Raw genomic sequence first — 18,149 nt, forward strand, 5'->3', positions numbered from 1 at the left:
CATTGAGATAAGGAATCTCTTTTTCAAGAGAGTCCTGGCCAAGACACTCTCTTCTAGGAAGACTTGGGTGAACCTGGAGGGTTTACATTTTTTATTGGCACTGTCATCGTTGTTTGTGAATGAGTGTCAGCGAGAGAAAGAGAGACCTTGTGCATTGAGTGTCCCACTGACCTACTGCTAGTGGCATCGTCATGAAATATCCTGCCTTGTGCCTCTGACTTTTATTTTAACAAGATAACTTGTCATAACATCCAAAAAGTTGACACACAAACATAGAAGGTAAGAAGCCTTTTATACTAAGACCATTGTATAGCATAGTTTTCACTTTTTTTTAAATTATCTTCTGCATCATCAAACTGTAATATTCTGTCCTGTGAGTTTTGGAGGTTTAAAAAAAGAGTTGCACTGTGACAACTCAGCCTTCACAACTTTTGAGCATGTAACTCACCTAAATGATTAGCTAATAAATAAAGAAAATGAAAACTTCAAAGAGTGCAGTATGTTTTTTGTTGCTCCGTTGGAAAATATACTTGTTAGGGGCCGTGACAATGATATAAACAACACATTTGGCATAGCATCAGCAGTTTTATGCATAAAGACAGTGAGGAGTACTCCTGCAAAGACATTAGTTAATCATCTCTATATGACAGCGCTGACACTTGACTCTAGCAGTGACTATATCTTCTGAGACCCACCCATTCATTTTTGTCCTCTGTGGAGGACATTTGGTTTTGGTCCATAACTATGAGGTTATACATGCCACAGCATTAAGTCCAATTGTACTCCACAGAGGACATCCTGGGCTTTTCAGACATGTGACATATGTGGGGGTGTGGCTTTGAAAAAGATAATTTCATTGTATTTCAAAATGGCGTCCATCAACACAAGCACTATTTATAGAAAGAGAAATGGTAAGTTTGTAATTTTGTAATTACCAGTGTTGGGAGTTCAATATTTTAATTAATTATAGTAAGGGAACATCTTAGGAGTTAGTGTAGTGAGTTTCAGAGCAGTGTAATAATGATTTGACCTAAAACTACATGTTTTTATGAATGTCCTCTGAGGAGGACATGGGGATTTGCTAACTTTTTATTTCCCCCCATTTTACACAACACAAATGGAGTCCACTATGGGCCAAAACTAACACTTAGGTTTCTGTAGGGTTCATGGCAGACGGATGCAGTGGGAAAACATACATCAAGTGCCTCAAGTGTCAGATGTATCTCTGCATTTCAAAAAAGGATGGAGTACTACAAATGAGGGCTCAATATGTGTTGCATTGAGTTGTTGTGCTCTAAGGTTGTCTAAATGTACGTGTATGTTAATGTTGTTTGTATACTATGCTTCGCATAACTAACACCTGATGTCCTCTACAGAGGACACACAATAAAACAAAAATACAAATATATTTGTTTAGTTTTTCAAGGTTATGTTAATACCACTCTAAAGACTTGTGTGATCTAAAAAAAAAACGGACATTTGAAACCTTTTTCTTTCTGGGTTTCAGGAGGATAATGGTAGTGATTAATGATTAAAAATAGAGTTGGTAAATGCACTTTTATTACAATCCACATGTGCTGGTTGCTCCAAATGGAAAGCGAAATGGGACAAACAGAGCAAAGCAATACAGTGATACTTTCAGACCAAACCACAGTACAAAAAGGGCAATATGTACAATATATCCATGTACAAAAAAGCTATTTTACACACAAGTATGAAAAAAAAATCATACATTTTTGACAAACTGTAGCATTACAGAGACAATACAGGCAACAGTGTATAGTTTTAAAACAGTTTAAAAAAGGCCCTTAAAGCCCTTGGAGCAGGAGTATGCATCCTCTTTGACAAGTATATCAACTTTGTTTTCTTTTCTTGAAGTAAACTGTCCTTTTTTTTTACCCCGCCACACACACTCATAATAAAAATTCTCTCACACACACTTACACACAACCAGACACAGAAACATACACTGAGTGTTAAATAAGCATCCATTCATTGATCTCTCTGTCTGTCTGTGAAGTCTGAAACAGAAAGGTGTTTCTGGACACCGATCAGACGGAGACAGGGGAGAGGCTCCGAGGTGCTTCCTCTTTCCTCTTTACAGCATCTCAGGCACTGCGAGGCAAGTCTTAAAAACTCCAGATTAAATCAAGAGTGTGATGAGTGTTTCAGTCAAACATGCTGCTGCTTCTCATAGTAAATAAAGTCAGAGACGACATCACAATAAGATTTACGGACCCTCCTACTTAGCAGCCAGGTGTATCACATAAAGGTCATAGGGTCACCGCATTTTCAGGGCTGCAGCAGAGACACAGTGCAGGAATCTAGAAACAGGATCCTGTGCGCGAGAGACTGCGAAGAACGCAAAATAAAATAAAAAGGCTCTTCAGAGGCCCAGAAGTTCAAAGGTCAGGCCTCCAGCTCCTGGGTTTCTGTGTAGTGGAAGTTGTTCAACTTCTCCCTCTCCTGGTTTGAAATGTCCAGTTTGGGGCCGTGTGCCGGCTTCAGTGCTGGAGATGGGTGTGAAGGTGCAGGGGAGGGCGGCAGCGTCAGTTCAATCTCCTCATAGCAACGTGATATGAGGGCGGGAGGGGCTGGGGGGTGTGCTGGCGGGGCGGCGGGGGGCAGGAGGGGAACGGGACGGTCCACGTTTCTGATGAGGTTGACAAACTCCCTCTGGTTGTTGATGCCTTCTTCCTGTGGGACGGCCTGCTGCTTTTTCCGCTTTCGATGGAGGTGTGACAGGATGAAGGCGCAGGCGGCACAACCACACACCATCACTAAAGTTATGACGCCCACCAGGATGATGTAGAAGCTGACCCCCCCGTGCGTCGTGTCAGACATGGCACCTGCAGACACAGGCAGAGCTTTAGACCAGACTCCAGTTCAAAATGATATTCGTTTTAAGACACACATCGTTTTCTCACCTGGACAGTGTTGTCCAATGCAGGGGGTTTTGAGGCTCATGCACTCATGACCATAGTAGCCTTCTGGGCATGCACATGTGTACCTGCCCTCTGTGCTGTGACAGGCCATCCCCTGCTGGCAGGGGTTGGGATTGCACGGATCCAACGCAATCTGAGACCATGGAGAGAAAAAAAGCTGTAAATCAATTTGTCAGGTTGGTGACAAAGCAAACATAGATAAGCGTGCTTCCCTTGTTGGAGCATCATCTGAAGGTACCCGTTTTTATTGCAGATGTTTTGGGATTTTTTATTAAGGCTCAGGCTAAAACAACATGAGTAACTTTAAATGTACTATTAGATTAACTGTTATGTATTCACTATTTACCCTCTTTACTTTATTAGGGTTTAATGTAGCTTGGTTTAATGTAGCTTAGTTTAGGGCGCGTTATTTTAGGCCCGGCATCAAGCACAATACAAGTAATGTGACAGATAGTCTTATTATTATTGTTCCTAAAAACAAGGGTACATATATTTTCCAAATTGAAAACATTTTGGATCCCCTCCTCCACTGCACATTTCTATAGAGTTTTAAATTGTTTGTCTAAGATGATTAGCAGATTAAGCTAGCCTTAAGCTAACATCAATGAAGGTTTTCCAACCTCGCAGAAGGATCCTGAAAATCCTGTGGGACAGTTGCAGGTGATGGTCCTCCCGTCCTTCTCCACACACTGTCCTCCATGCAGACAAGGGGCACTGTCACATGGACTCTCACGATTTTGGCAATATTTCCCCAAGAAACCAGGTGGACACAAGCATCTGGACCCTGATACCTGGTCCTATGAGGGAGAGTATAGGGTATGTGTTATATATTTCTATAAAATACAATCCTTTTCAAAGATTATTTAAAAAAGGGGGGAAAGGGCAGGAGAAGGAGAAAAACCTTTTAAATAACTATGTTTCATTAGCAATGTGAGCATTTTATAGAACAGAATGACAGAAAGAAAGGTGACACAACAGTGAATATGAAAGGAAGAGAGGAAGACAGTGAAGCAGGTCAGTGCTGTGACTGATATGCAGAGACAACAGACAAATTAGACAGAGAAAGGCAGCGCGAGCAGAACTCTCACCTCACAGCGACCGCCGTTCAAACACAAGCCCTGACAGCTGCTGTTCCCTAGAAAGCAGAGAAACCAGAAACACTGTATTAACCTGTCACACAGAGACAGAATATGTCTTTTAGAGGCCTACTGTTAACAACAATATATGTGTCATTGAGCGAAAAATCAATGATAACCTTGTGCATTACTGCCAGGATGTGAGATTGCACCTTTATACAGCAATACATCAATACAAAAAAGATTCAGGAGATAATGGTAAAAAACAAATCTTCACCCACTGGTTAGTGTTACATTTTAAGTGTATTGCAGCGATACCCTGTGACAGATGATTAATATGACTCAGTTCTGAGTAAAATGATCTACAGCCCGCAGGGTCTCTAGGCCGCAGGGGAACTGTTTTTCTAACACAATCCACTGAGGCTTTTCATCTTTCTCTCACCGCCACAGGACGAACACTTCTCCCTTCTTTTATTCTTTTCCTTGCCCTTTTAAACTCACTGATGTCACAGTTAGGACCCGTCCATCCAGGAAGGCAGTCACACAGGTATCCACCGATCAGGTTTCGACAAGAGCGGGCGTGGACGCATATACTCATTTCACACTCGTTGGTGTCTAAAGGGAGAAAAAAAAACACAGATTTGATGAACAACGGTTCATCTTATTGATCTAAACCAGTGATAAACTGAGCGCTCGCTGCACCATTTCCTGTTTCCTTTTACACGGACATGGAACATTTCAATGCAAATAGTCTTCCTCATTTAACACAATAGGACAGCAGTGGCAGTACGTTTTATTCTTTTGTGGAGAATGTTTTGTTACCCAGCATCTGTGGAATTGTTTGGGTGTGTGTGACCTCCCGGTGTTAGCCATGCTTTCCATTGGTATTCTGCTAATAAGCATTTTAACCTTTGCAAGTGTTATGTTTTCATTTTTTTTGTTAGCAGGATTGTTGACACATTTTAAGGTCCAATTGTCATGACACTGTAGCAGGGAGAAGAACAGGTCAACCATACAATGAACTCAGAGTCCTTCTAGTGATTAATATTTCTTTACAGATTTGGAATTTTGTTTAGTTGATGGAACAAAGGACATCACTCTACACTAATACCACAAAGTAGACAAACTGCAAGATTATTTATAGTTTGCTGTTTAGGGAGTTAATACACAGGAAATTAAATAACATGACACATAACATGCCAAAATGTACCTAATTTAATAATAAACTGAAATATCAGTTTAATCCTGTTGGAGAACTCACAGACAACACCACACTAATTACTGTAAACCTCTCCCTGAAATGAAATTAAGCATCCCATTAAACTACTGAATCTAATCCTGGATGTCTCCTCCTGGACCCCGACCATCTTCAGACACCTGTTAAGATTACATTTTGTGGAGGCTTGAATAAACTATTAACTGGAGAATATCTGGGCAGGACACACACCAGCACTTGAGAACAGAGTGCTTGGTGTTTTATTGAATATTATGTTTACACAGGCACATCACATCCAAAGTAATGCCTTGCAGCATAGTTTTCACATCTTCCCTGTTGATGCGCAGACCCCCTTACTGTACCGCTGCTTCTGTTAAGTGTGTGTGTGGCTATTCCCACCCTCTGTCACACTGGGAGTGTAAAGAACCAGGAATCCCCGAGGCCTTGGCTCTGATAGCAGGAGGAAGAGGATTAAAAAGAAACACTGAATGAATAAGAAGGAAGTAGTCAGGCAGTTAGGTAATCTAAACCTGTTACAGTCGGTGAGAGCCCTATTAGGATTTAGCACCGGTGTGTGTGTGTGTATGTATGTATGTATGTATGTATGTATGCATGTATGTATGCATGCATGTATGTATGTATGTATGTATGTATGTATGTATGTATGTATGTATGTATGTATGTATGTATGTATGTGTGTGTGTGTGTGTGTGTGTGTGTGTTATCTATGGGAAAAGCCTGCTTGCTATGGGAGAAAATGTGGGGACATAAATCAGCTAATAAAGGGGTGAAACTCTTTTCCCATTGGAGGCACTAGCGATGCGCTGCCTCTGAGCTCAGGCTTTAAAGAGTTTTATCTTTTGTATGTGTGTGTGTGTGTATGTGTGTGTGTGTGTGTGTGTGTGTGTGTGTGTGTGTGTGTTTGTGTTTTATACTATGAGCTACTGGCCTGTGATGTGGAACTATGGGGGGATTATCAAGTGTCAGAGTGACATATCACTGTAAAACAGAGGAGTGGGAAAAAGCTGTCATGCTGAAATATGTCCCACATTTTGCTTCAACACCCCGGAGACTCTTTGTGTGTATATATGGTATGTCTTGTGTGTGTGTGTGTGCGTGTGCGTGTGCGTGTGTGTGTGTGTGTGTGTGTGTGTGTGTGTGTGTGTGTGTGTGTCACCTGATCCTACACATTCCATATGATGTACAATCTAGCACAAAAACCCTCTGGTAGTATAGAAGACTACTTGTCAATATGAGCGAATGCGGCCCAAAGAGACGTGAGCGTGCATTTAGAGAATACTCATTCACAGGATGGGTTGATGGGAGAATTAAAATGCTGCCGGCTCTTTCTCCCTCTTCAGTTTGTGCTTCAAATACATATTTAACTTCAAAAAGGACTCATAATCATGTATTGCTCATTGAAACACACTCATCCTTTGAAACCAGCTGTGAAGAAAAGCTCGATATGATTATGCTTGTTAGAGGATCAGTGTTGAAAGTCAGATTAAATAGATTCCTTTGAGGGTGGCAAATATCTGAATTTCTCATCAATAAAGCGCTCTATCAACACGATGAAAAATGATCAACGTGACAAAAAACCCAAGTACAATAAACTCCTGAAGCATTACACTCAGATAAAATCCCTTCGCACCAACTCCAGTGTCTGTGTGCTGGTTATCAGTGAGGCGTACATATGTACTAGTTGTGCAGTAAATATTTTTGGGCATTAAACTGTCTTGGTCCTCCATCTTTTAAAAAAAACTATTTGCAATGTTGTTTAGATTTTGTATGTCTTGCCTTCCCTATATTCATTTTTGTTATGGCAAGAAAATATGCTTGATATTAAAATCACACGATATCATATCACACTAATTATAAGAATATATTTTCCAATTTTCATTTAAATATCACAATATGGAAAAATATGTATATGCAAAATGAACATTTGACAATAAATTCAGAGTATAATGGATCATGTATTACTGATTCGGTCATTTACCTTTAATGATTTAGTTCAATGTCATTTACTTGGATAAGAGGTATTTTTGCAGTTTGATAACATTATTAGATAAATGTGAATACAGAATTTTTAAATGGCCTTTTTTTCTGTTATTTATTTAGTCGGAAAGCATAATTCCCTTTGTGTTTTGATATATTCATGCAAACAATTTATAGAAAAAGATACATACCAGGCTCTATAATTCAGTGACCCTACATTTATATTTATAGGCCTATAATAAATGTGAAACTGACCCAGCTGGCACGTCCTGCCGGTCCATCCCGGCGGGCAGAGGCACTTGTAGCCTCCAGGAGCCTCCTGACACGTGGCTCCACGGCCGCAGGGGCTCCGGTCACACTGCTTCACCGCTGGGAAGATAAAACATAGCACATTAATTACTGGTGTGTGTAATGGGAATGTGTGTGTGAATATCAAAGAGGCATTTTGTGTGTCACTGAGTCTGTGTGATGCCACCATGTGGACATGTGTGATCTGTAGCATTGGTATGCGGATGCTATGGCAGCCCGTGTTTTCATTCTCTCCATTCCAGTGCTGCTCTGGTTTCTGTGCAAACAGTGATAAATACAATCATCTGCTGCACGTTCATGGCTGTCACCTCAAAGCTTTCCCAGAGAGGAGGGAGGTATGAGGGCATTTAAATAAAGGCAAGCATGATGGGAGAAAAAAAGCAGGGACGGGGTGAATTGGAAATAGGCTGATGGAACTGCAACGCTTGGTTCCACTTCTCCGACGAGGAATTAAATACAGATAAAGAAATATGAGGAAAAAGAACACAAACAGACAGGAGCTCATTTTATGGTGTTAACCATGCATGACTTCCTTTTACACATGGCATATTTGTGCAGTAGTGCCATCATAACTTTTCCCATGCACGCCTCTGTGCTATACATCTCTCGGTCAAGAGCTCTCTGTCTCTCTTACAACCTTTCATCATTTACCTAACCCTGCAGAATAACCATTTTCCATCCTCATGACCCTGACTCGCACCCTGAGCAATAACACCCCAGCCAACTAAAGGAAGAATTCATTAAAAAAACAAAGAAGCCTTTAATTAATAATGCTTATATATATATATAAATCTAAGTCTGAAAGCAGAGCTGTGTTGTGGTTATGGTTGTCATTCCCTGCAAGCCTGACAATCCTCTCACTGTGTATTCCCCAGAGAGACCCCCACAACACACACAGAGACAGAGATAGACGGCCTCTCTGACTGTTAATCAAGCCAACAACAAATAACAAGAGCAAAAATAAACCCTTCCTTTTTTCCTCTGTTTGTCCCTCTCCTATTTTCTCCCTGTGTAATAAAAGTGTTTACATGCCAGCGCTGTGTATCCTGATCGAGGTGAAAGCAGAAGATGTGGAACGCTGCTTGTTTACACACACACAGCTCTGACAGACTGTAACCTGGATGATCCAATCTCACCTGTTGTAGCAATATACACACACGGAAAAAATCGAATACAACTCGGTCTGATTCGCTATTGAGGAGATGGAATCAGGAGATCTCACAAGGCTTGAAGCTCTACAATGTGACACTGTAGGGATCAAGATACATACGTCGATCATACTGTGAACAATTGTGATTTAATGCATTTCTTTACAACTATTCTAAATGAATGTGCATAAAAATGCTAGTTATTACGTGTTTAAACTTCTAAGTGCTTGTTCTTGTCAACTAAAAAGGAAACTCCACTGTTTTAATTTAACTTAGTCACTTTACACGTCATCAAGCCTACTCAGAGTGTGATGAAAAATACTTTTTTTTGTCTTCTGTGGCTGTAAAGGCTCATCCTAAAGTCTGGTCAAGTGTCTGTTTCTGGTCAGTGTTGTTAGCATGATGGTTGAAATTGGGACTTTTAGAAGGAAATGAACATCCATTACATTAAATCCTTGCCAATCGATTTCCAAAATGCTAATTAGCCTATCATCTTCAGGGAAAGCTCTCTGTTTTTCTACAGTATACGGGTACTGTGTCATCTTGTGTCTGTGGTTACTTTTCCAGTAGCACCACATCTCTCCCTGCCACCTTGAGCGCTTTTCTCAAGTCTTTCTGCAGACATTTTATTTCTTATCCATCTGTACCATCCACAAAACTTAACTTTCACCATAGCTGCTACTCTGTTTCAAAGTTCAAGTCCCATATGGTAATTGTTCTCACTGCCAGAGGAGATAAAAGTTCTGCACTCCAAGCTTTAGAAATCTGATTACTCCAGGAAACTGACAGTAAATAGAGCTGTTTGAATACACATAGATCTAAGGATAAACACTGCGGAATCTGTGTAAGTACATTTGCTGAAATACAGAATAAAATCTTAATTGCCATCTGAAACATCAGTGCTCAGAGTTCCTCATGTGGTACAGTATCGGTTAAACTCCACAACTTTGTTGGACCAGATTGCATGTCAAAGTGTCCTTGTGGTGTCTGAGAATTGCTTCATTTTTTACGAGCGGCTGGTGTAGCAGAGTCTTTGTAATGACCAAAGTTAGACAGTCTAACGCTGCATATTTTTCTGTACAGCAAACTAATGTCACGACAACTTATGAGGACAAACGCCAACAACAACATGTCATTCCTGTTCTTAACACGAGTGTGTATTGTTTTAATGTTTAGTAGTGGTTTCGTTTCCAAACAAATCTGATAACATTACATTCAATTGGCAGACACTTTGGTCCCAAAACAACTTTATATTTATTTCCCATGCTCACACATCACGGGGGACAGGATGTTGCTGCACAGCTTCTCACATGAGGGATAAAAGTCTGTGCTTATATTCACTTCACTGAAATCGATAGTTTTTAAACTTTTCTACTTTGTTCTTTTATTGGAGCCTACCTGTAAAGTTATCAGCATCTGCTTTGTATTGCAGATCTAAGTAGAACTTGTTACACTGATTCCCATTACATCAAAAGTAATTAAGGGTTCAGTGTTTTACTCAACACATGTGGACAAAAAAACTTCATCAATCGACTGACCAAGAGCCACAGCTGTCTGATCCGGTACTTGTGCTGCACGCTGCTTACATTTCTTAACGCTACTCCACCTATTCTGATTCAAAGTCTGTATGCAGGACGCTGAACAAGACCGACAAAATGAAACACTAGACAATAAACCCCTAATTCACTGGCATTAAAAAAACTACACACCCCTATTTACAATCAATAGAGTTGATTAAGGATGCTCCACCCCACCTTGTATCTAGGACAAACACACACACAAACACACAGACACACCACTGATTGCTGTCTGAGATCAGGCTAATTTAGCTTCCTCTGTTGGATTGATTAGAGTCACTCACTGGCTTTTATCCAGGCACAGACAATCTCTGCCCAGTGCAGAGTTGTGTGTGCCTGGGGAGTGTGTGTGTGAGTGTGTGTGTGTGTCAATCACCTTCAGCGCAGGTGTGTCCGGTCCAGTCGTCGGTACAGGTGCAGCTGAAGCCCGTGGGGTCCTCCACACAGGTGGCTCCGTTCACACACGGGGACGACAAACATGCATGCTCCACTGAGGAGAGGAGAACAATTGACAGATGAAAATGTGATGACATTTTAAGGCCCCGAACAACCACACAGGGCCACTCTATTGGGTAAAAATAAAGGTAGTGCGGGCTGCTTTGTAGCTAAGTTCAGACAAATTCTTCTTAATGTTTCTACTTCCTTCTTTCCTGACTGCAAAAACATAAATAAGTTTAAAAATATATCACATATATAGGCTTATACAAAAGAAAATGCTGGCATGCAATTATGTTACCGCAAACAATTTGATAGATGATAATAAACATGAACCATGTTCAGGTATTTATATATTTGTTGCGTGAGTTTCATCTGTATTGTTAATTTAACAGATTTGACCTTACATTTTGGTCAACGCCATATAATGTTATGCTTTTTGAATCCAAGCATTTCTGTCATTTATGCAGATAAATAACCTGGATTTTATTTCACATTTTGGTGCCGTGCCTGTATGGCGAGGCTACACTTACCAATGTCACAGTTGCGTCCTCTGAAACCTTCCTGGCATTCACAGTGGTATTCATTTGGCTCTGTGTTGGTGCATGTCCCACCGTTCTTACACGGCTGGTGGGTGCCACAGTAGTTCAGATCTGAAACAATAAAAAAGTATGATTGAGGTTTGCTATAGAGGGAACAAAATATATAGGGTGCGAATGGAGCCAGGATCACTTCTGTTTGACTTTGTCTCAGGTATAGAGCACACACACACACAATGCACAGTGTACCCAGGTCGGCTCAGTGTGCTGACTGTGCAGGACAGAAGCTGCAGGGCCTGTTGTCTCCAGTGTTGAGGCTGATTAAAGCTTTCTCTAATAATCTTCTCCGTGCCCACAGTCTCTTTGTCTCACCACAGCTCTTTAGAGGGCCTTTCTGAATACACAGAAACAGCTTAGGACCCCACCTAGCTAAGAGCCCAGCCCCGCTCACATTCACCTTACCCAAGGCTATCACCTTTCCTCTGCACAATGCACCGTCCCGTGGGCTCCCGGATCCCAGCTCCCACACTGAGACAGAGGTGGGCTGTTGTATTCTGGGATAATGTTGTAGGAACTTTGCAACAGTGTGGTGGGAAAAGTTAAAGAATGGAAAGAGAAGCCGTGTAGGAGGAGCTGTGTCTTATCTCATGCAGAGGATCAGTTGGCAGTGCATGGGAAGGTGTGTGAAGAACCACACCTGACAACAATAAAGGGAAAACCTCTTTCATCTTTACACAGATGAAACGGTTCATATTCTTGCTATTAAATTCTAAAATCAAAAATGTTAAAATACATATGCTGTTATCCAAGAGAGTAAAGAGGAAAACATATATTTTACAAGCTAACACACACATATCTTTCACAAATATAACTGCGTTAAGTTTCTAACACCTTTTATGCTGATCATAGAAACAGTTATTGTTTAAATTACAGTAGAAAAGCTCCATGTAAGTCAACATCCAATACATTCAACTAAAACTGCTAAACAACTTCACAAAATGCTTATTAATCCTATCAGCGTCAGGGGAAGCTCCCTGTATTTTGCATTATCCGGCTATCATGTCATCTTGTTTCTACAGTTAATTTTCAACAAATAACTGTATTCCCATGTTGGTACATTATAAACATTAAACATATAACGGGTCACATGTCTGACCTTTGTCACACAGCAGTCCTCCCCAGTTGACATCACACACACACTGCCAGGGTTCGCTGCAGCTTCCGTACACACAGCCGGGGAACGTCATACACTGATCACACAGAGTGCCCTTCCAGCCATAATGACACCTGCAAGGGGGAAAGCAAAGAGACGGTTATTTGTATTGCGTTCATGGGATTTGATAATTACTCTTCTGAACCATTTCCATCAGACACTGTGTGTGCCTAACTGATAACTGTTGTCTGTTCATAATAGAGATATTTTTCATTGAATATTGTGCACCTTGTTTTCTTTAAATGGCTGCTTGTACTAGTTGCACTAATACATCTTGTTATGGGTAGGTTACATCAGAAATAAACTGTTAAAATTGTGTATAGGCTACTTACAAAAGATTAATCATGTCATATGTTAGATGCAGCTTTTAACTTGAGTAGTTCTCAGTGCAGGTTAAGGTTCAAGAACAAGCAGAATGAATGGCTATTGGTATGAATAACACAAGGAAGACTGTTTAGAAAAAGTTTAGGAAGTTAAAGTAGGCTTTATATCACTGTCTTTGGTTCAAAATATAACACTGTACTGTATATACTGGAGTAAACGGCTAAATGTAGTTTTCACTCTGTAGTAAATGAATCTACCTCCCATCATATCACATCACATCAATGAAAGTATACATCGTTGCATTGACTTTGAAATGATATCATTTGGCCCTGGTGTCTTTGTAAAGGTCCACAGTGCAAGTTACAACTCAAGCGTCTTTTGGACTTACTTGCATTCTCCAGGTGCCGTACACGAGCCATGGGTCTGATGACACCCCTGCTTGCATACAGCTGTGAACAAAACATGCGCGCACACAAAAAGAAAGCTATTAAAGACAAGAAAACACAATGGAACAGAAGAGAAATTCAGATGAGTAAGTGTAAGCATTAAAACCTGAAATCTACACTGTAATACATATCACTACCAGTAAACAAAAAATCACCCCAGCTATCAACAGACACCTACTTAGCCGAGCAGCATGAGATGAGAAAGTATGTAAAGTAGATGGGGCGTGTTTGGTCACCTTGCTGAAATCTCAATATAACCTCTTTATGTGATTTTTAAAAGTTGAGCTAGTTAAAGTCTCCAGCTGGAGAAAGCCCCTGAACTTCATCATGGTCAGTAACTGCAGGGGGTAACAGACAGACCCCGACTGCAGTTTCCAGGCTTCCTGCCTCACTACAGTCCAATCAGGGACCTGCTGAGTGGGAAGTCACTCTAAGTGAGACACGGGCGGGGTGGACAAGGCTGCAGGATGTCAGTAAACTAGCCCTGTGTCCTTCAGGGTTCCTATGGTTTCCACATGGTTTCCTCTATTCAGTTTGTACCATCGCTACATGATGGCAGCGCTCCGAGGTCACGCAGCGAGGTCAACCAGCTGATGAGTCACAGACAGACAGAGAATAATCCACACACACAGTTCACTGAAGCTAACTGACACATATTGACTGAAGTACAGCTGCGTGTCCGTGTAAAGAGTCCTAAAGGCTGTCATTATTAATATTAGATTTGTGTACTTATGTGTGCCTTTTCTTCTGTCTTTGTAAGATTCGTATTGGGTTTTTTGGTTCCAAAAGTGTTTTGGAAAGTGAGACCATTTGAAGCTCATTCTCACTTGTTCGTGGGTCTACTTCAAAAAAGAAAACGAGGATACCCTAATGAAAAAAAGCTCTTAAGAAACATTGGAAAGGAGAGGAAACTCCCTTCCATCCCTGGGAAAATAAACCAAGAGCGAAAACATTTTCTATTTTTTCTCACCAGTGACCTCAAGTTATCCTGAGGAAAATATTTGCTGAATAGTTTTTTTTTTAGTAACAGACATTTCTTGAAATGTTCACAGTGTATGTGCTATTTGAGTAAAACAGAGTTAGCTGGCGAAAAATCCAGGCAGACATTGTTTTCCGTTGATTTCAAAGAAAGACATAACATCTGTATAATACATGTGAAACTACTGCCAGCTGGAGGTTAGCTTAGCTTAGCAGAGAGAGTGGAAACAGGAGGAAACAGCAAGCCTGGCTCTGTCCAAATGTAATAAATGTATCTTCCAGCACCAGCTCACTGATTAACATGTTAAATCTTGTTTTTCAATCACAACACAAGCTAAAAAACATCTTGTTGTGCTCTCTCATGTAGCTATGGACTCTCTCACCTTCTTTGCACTCTGGTCCCGTCCAGCCCTCCATGCAGACCTTGTTGCCGCTGGGGTCACAGTTGAAGTGTCCAAAGAAGTCATCGCGGGCCCTGCAGAACTTGTTGCAGAAGGGTCCGTAATAGTTTGAATCACAGCGGAAGCGAAGCCGGTAATCTAAACTGAGAGGCTGTCCGTGGTGACGGTACGTCTGCCACTGTTCACTGGGGTTCAACATGGAGGACAGCAGGACTCGCTCAATCAACTGACCTGAGGGAGGAGAAATAAAGTAAAATACTTTTCAGATTAACACACATGATCCACCATTATTTGATATTTAAAAAGAATACCATTCCTGAACCTGCAGAATAATATTTGTATACAAAACACTGACATATTATCACTTGGAGTCGAGTTTCTGGCCACTGGCAAATGTGAGCGCAGTATTCACTTTCCTTTAAGCTCTGTTTGGTCAACAACTCCTGAGCGAAATACCTGGCTCTTAAGTTGCAAAAAGATACAATGAGAGCTTTTGTAGTTTTATAGTAGTTACATCATGTCTGTATGAGAAGGTAATAGGAACACATGACCATCAAATGTCTGTGTTTTGAGTTGGTTTTCTTCACCTTGCAAGCATACATTTAAGACTGGCATTTTGTATATTAAAATAAATGTGGTTTCAGTCATTTTGCTGAGGACAGGTCAAAGAAAAAAAGAATAGGCAATTTGAAATGTATGTGTGTTATTGTCTACTATGTGAGCCCAGAATTGATTAGGTACCCCCGTCAACATTAGAGCACTTGACAAGATCCCCAGAATACAGGGAGAACTGAACAACAGTATGAGTATGAAAAGCGATGCAGACTAGGGGCAGACTATATGACCAGAGAAAAGGGTCAGGGGTCAGCAGAGAAGAGGGCCATCTGAACACCAGAGAGGACCAGACGACCCCCGGAGGGGATTTCCCAGAGGCGCTGTCATCCCAAACTAAGTTATTATCTCCTCTGACAGGGTATTAACACACACAAAGCACCCAGAATATGTGTGCAGTGCGTAGATCTGTGTGTATTTAAGATATGGTGGTGAGATAAAGGGAAAGATTGTTAGATAGTAATACAGAAAAAAGAAGCCATGTTGGAAGTGAGGTAGTGGTCTGTGTGTGTGTGTGTGTGTGTGTGTGTGTGTGTGTGTGTGTGTGTGTGTGTGTGTGTGTGTGTGTGTGTGTGTGTGTGTGTGTGTGTGTGTGTGTGTATGTGTGTGTGTGTGACGGAGGCAAACAGAGCCTAACAGAGCCAAAGAGGAAGGGAGGCAGCTATTAGCACACACACATAGCAAACTGCCTGATGGAGAGATGAGATCACTGTGGTTTGACACAAAGGAATGAAAACAGGGGCACATATTGGTCGACTTGTGTCAGTGTGTGTGTGTGTGTGTGTGTGTATGTGTGTGTGTGTGTGTGTGTGTGTGTGTGTGTGTGTGTGTGTGTGTGTGTGTGTGTGTGTGTGTGTGTGTGTGTGTGTGTGTGTGTGTTTAAGAGAGTAAAAACGGGAATGGGATAAGAGCAGACGCTGAGCGCTCTGTTAGCTCAGCCATTGCATCGTTTCTCGACGGGCCTCTGCCTTTAGTAAAATCTGAGGGTATTTTTCTACAAACACTCTTATTATTTTATGACTCTGACAGTCTGACATGTCAAAGGGCTAATTTCCCAATCACCTTTTCTCCAACAGAAAACAAGTAAAAAAGAAAACATTATCAGCGGGAACAGTAGGAAAGGTATGTTACTGCCTGATTATCTCTCATGTGAGAAGAAATGGCACAATGACAAGTGCCCAACCAGGACAGGAAACAATATGAATACAGAGAGTGAAGCACAAATATGTGATAACAACAAAAAGCAATAAGAAACTCTTCTTGAAATGACACACAACAGAATATCTGACAGCATTTTGTCTGCAGGTAGCAAGAGGACTTAAATCACTTTCTGTGGCCTCACTTACTGCCTGCTGCTATATAAAATGCCTGCTATTGAAAGTGGCTGAGAAAAACACTGCATGAGAGAAAACGCCTTCTTTTGACTTGGTATTCCACATCACCTGAAGCGACAAATCAATACAGAACACCTTAGGAAACTCATATATCAGCTGGATAGTTTTTGTATCTCCCCCATTTGATTTATGTGCATAATTCTCAGATATGTCTTGTTTTTATCTTAAAATCTAGGATGTCCTGATGAAGTCATTCTCATCTAAATAAAAGCATTAAGTTTGAACATGTGTCTTGAATTTTATGTACAAGCCGGTTTTGTTTATGACGCTTCTAATATTGAATTTCACTTCTTGTCCAGCGGGGGTGGTAATTTTGTGGCTGTGAGTGTTACGTCAATACACTTGAATTATGGGTGAACACGGCAGCAAATTTGCACACAAAACGACCCAATAAATATTAGAGCAGAAGGAAGAACATAGAGAAGATTAAACTGCAGCTGTTTTAGGATGTTTGGGTTTATTCTAATAATTCTGGCTAAGTTAAAAAGTACTCTCTTTGGAGTGTTTGACCACTAGTGATGTTAGGGAGGAAGCAATGATTTTATCTTGTGCACAAACGCATCAGCATCCTTGTGCGTAACAGTCACGTCATCATGCTAATCAATTTATCAGCATTTGGGGGGCAATAACAAACTCAAAGAAGATGATTGCTAGCAATATATGTTTACATTTTAGTTTCAGCTCTGTAAATATGTTGTATGACATGCAAGTTAGACATACACAATGGCTTCAAGTGATAAATAAGCTATTTTTCTTACAAGTAAAAACTTCATTGGGTACCTTTAAATGCTGGGTTCTGGGAGCGCTGTGACATTGCTGAAAAGAATTCAGAACAGGCAAGAAAAAAAAGAGATCAGACGATTAGACTGGTTGAGACAAACCTGCACGGCCCAGATTCACCACATTTGCCACATGCAAGCTAACATAAAACACATTTCTCTTCCTATTGACAGGTTTCTTACTCAAAACAAGTATCACAATATACTGTGAATATTTACAAGTTCTTGCCACTTTCTCATATCTTTTAGAGGTTTGTAGAAAACCTCTCTTTAAAATGCAACACAAATTATAACCTCCAAAATAATCATGAGGTTAAAACTTGACAACCTTCATGAAGATAGGATGTATTACCGGACTGTCATAGTAGACTACGATAGTTTTAGCTAGGTGTACTCAATAAACTGGAAACTGGTAAATGCAATTTAAAAACGAAACTTAGCAGTGCTCACACATCATTTTGTCTGGTTTGCCGTAGGTTAGCCAAACCTTTATGGAAGAAAAGGTGACTTAGAACAGACTTCCCATCATGCACTAGAGGATTGTTGTATTTAACAACATTTCAGCTGCCCTTATTTGGATGATCTGGCTACACTGTCGCTTGTATTTTCCCAGTTCTAGCTATTGGAGAGTCAAATGTTATCATAATTGATCAAAACGAGGACCGAAACTGTAATACAATCAAATGATGATCGAATAGTCAAGATACGCCCTTGCACATTAACACCGGCTACATGTTATTTAAACAAAATCCCACAGAA

At 40.7% G+C, this 18,149-nt stretch overlaps 1 protein-coding gene across 3 annotated transcripts in view; it reads right to left on the reverse strand.

The window, feature by feature from the left end:
* Positions 1-1,540: 1,540 nt before the first annotated feature.
* LOC117470400 (protein jagged-1b) overlaps positions 1,541-18,149 on the reverse strand; it is a 47,608-nt gene continuing 30,999 nt past the window's right edge. For 2 of the 3 annotated variants that reach the window (XM_034115170.1, XM_034115168.1), the window contains exons 4-15: positions 17,392-17,427; positions 14,588-14,836; positions 13,169-13,229; positions 12,400-12,530; positions 11,238-11,357; positions 10,646-10,759; positions 7,491-7,604; positions 4,523-4,636; positions 4,034-4,080; positions 3,566-3,742; positions 2,928-3,078; positions 1,541-2,849 (exon numbers count right to left, since the gene is read on the reverse strand). In XM_034115170.1, the coding sequence (XP_033971061.1) occupies positions 2,410-2,849; positions 2,928-3,078; positions 3,566-3,742; positions 4,034-4,080; positions 4,523-4,636; positions 7,491-7,604; positions 10,646-10,759; positions 11,238-11,357; positions 12,400-12,530; positions 13,169-13,229; positions 14,588-14,836; positions 17,392-17,427 (1,754 nt within the window). In that variant the 3' untranslated portion in view covers positions 1,541-2,409. The remainder of the gene's footprint in view (positions 2,850-2,927; positions 3,079-3,565; positions 3,743-4,033; positions 4,081-4,522; positions 4,637-7,490; positions 7,605-10,645; positions 10,760-11,237; positions 11,358-12,399; positions 12,531-13,168; positions 13,230-14,587; positions 14,837-17,391; positions 17,428-18,149) is intronic. The other variant, XM_034115169.1, reaches the window with a different exon arrangement.

The sequence above is a fragment of the Trematomus bernacchii genome, unplaced genomic scaffold (genome assembly GCF_902827165.1).
Source record: "Trematomus bernacchii unplaced genomic scaffold, fTreBer1.1, whole genome shotgun sequence".
In the NCBI taxonomy this organism is placed as follows: domain Eukaryota; kingdom Metazoa; phylum Chordata; class Actinopteri; order Perciformes; family Nototheniidae; genus Trematomus; species Trematomus bernacchii.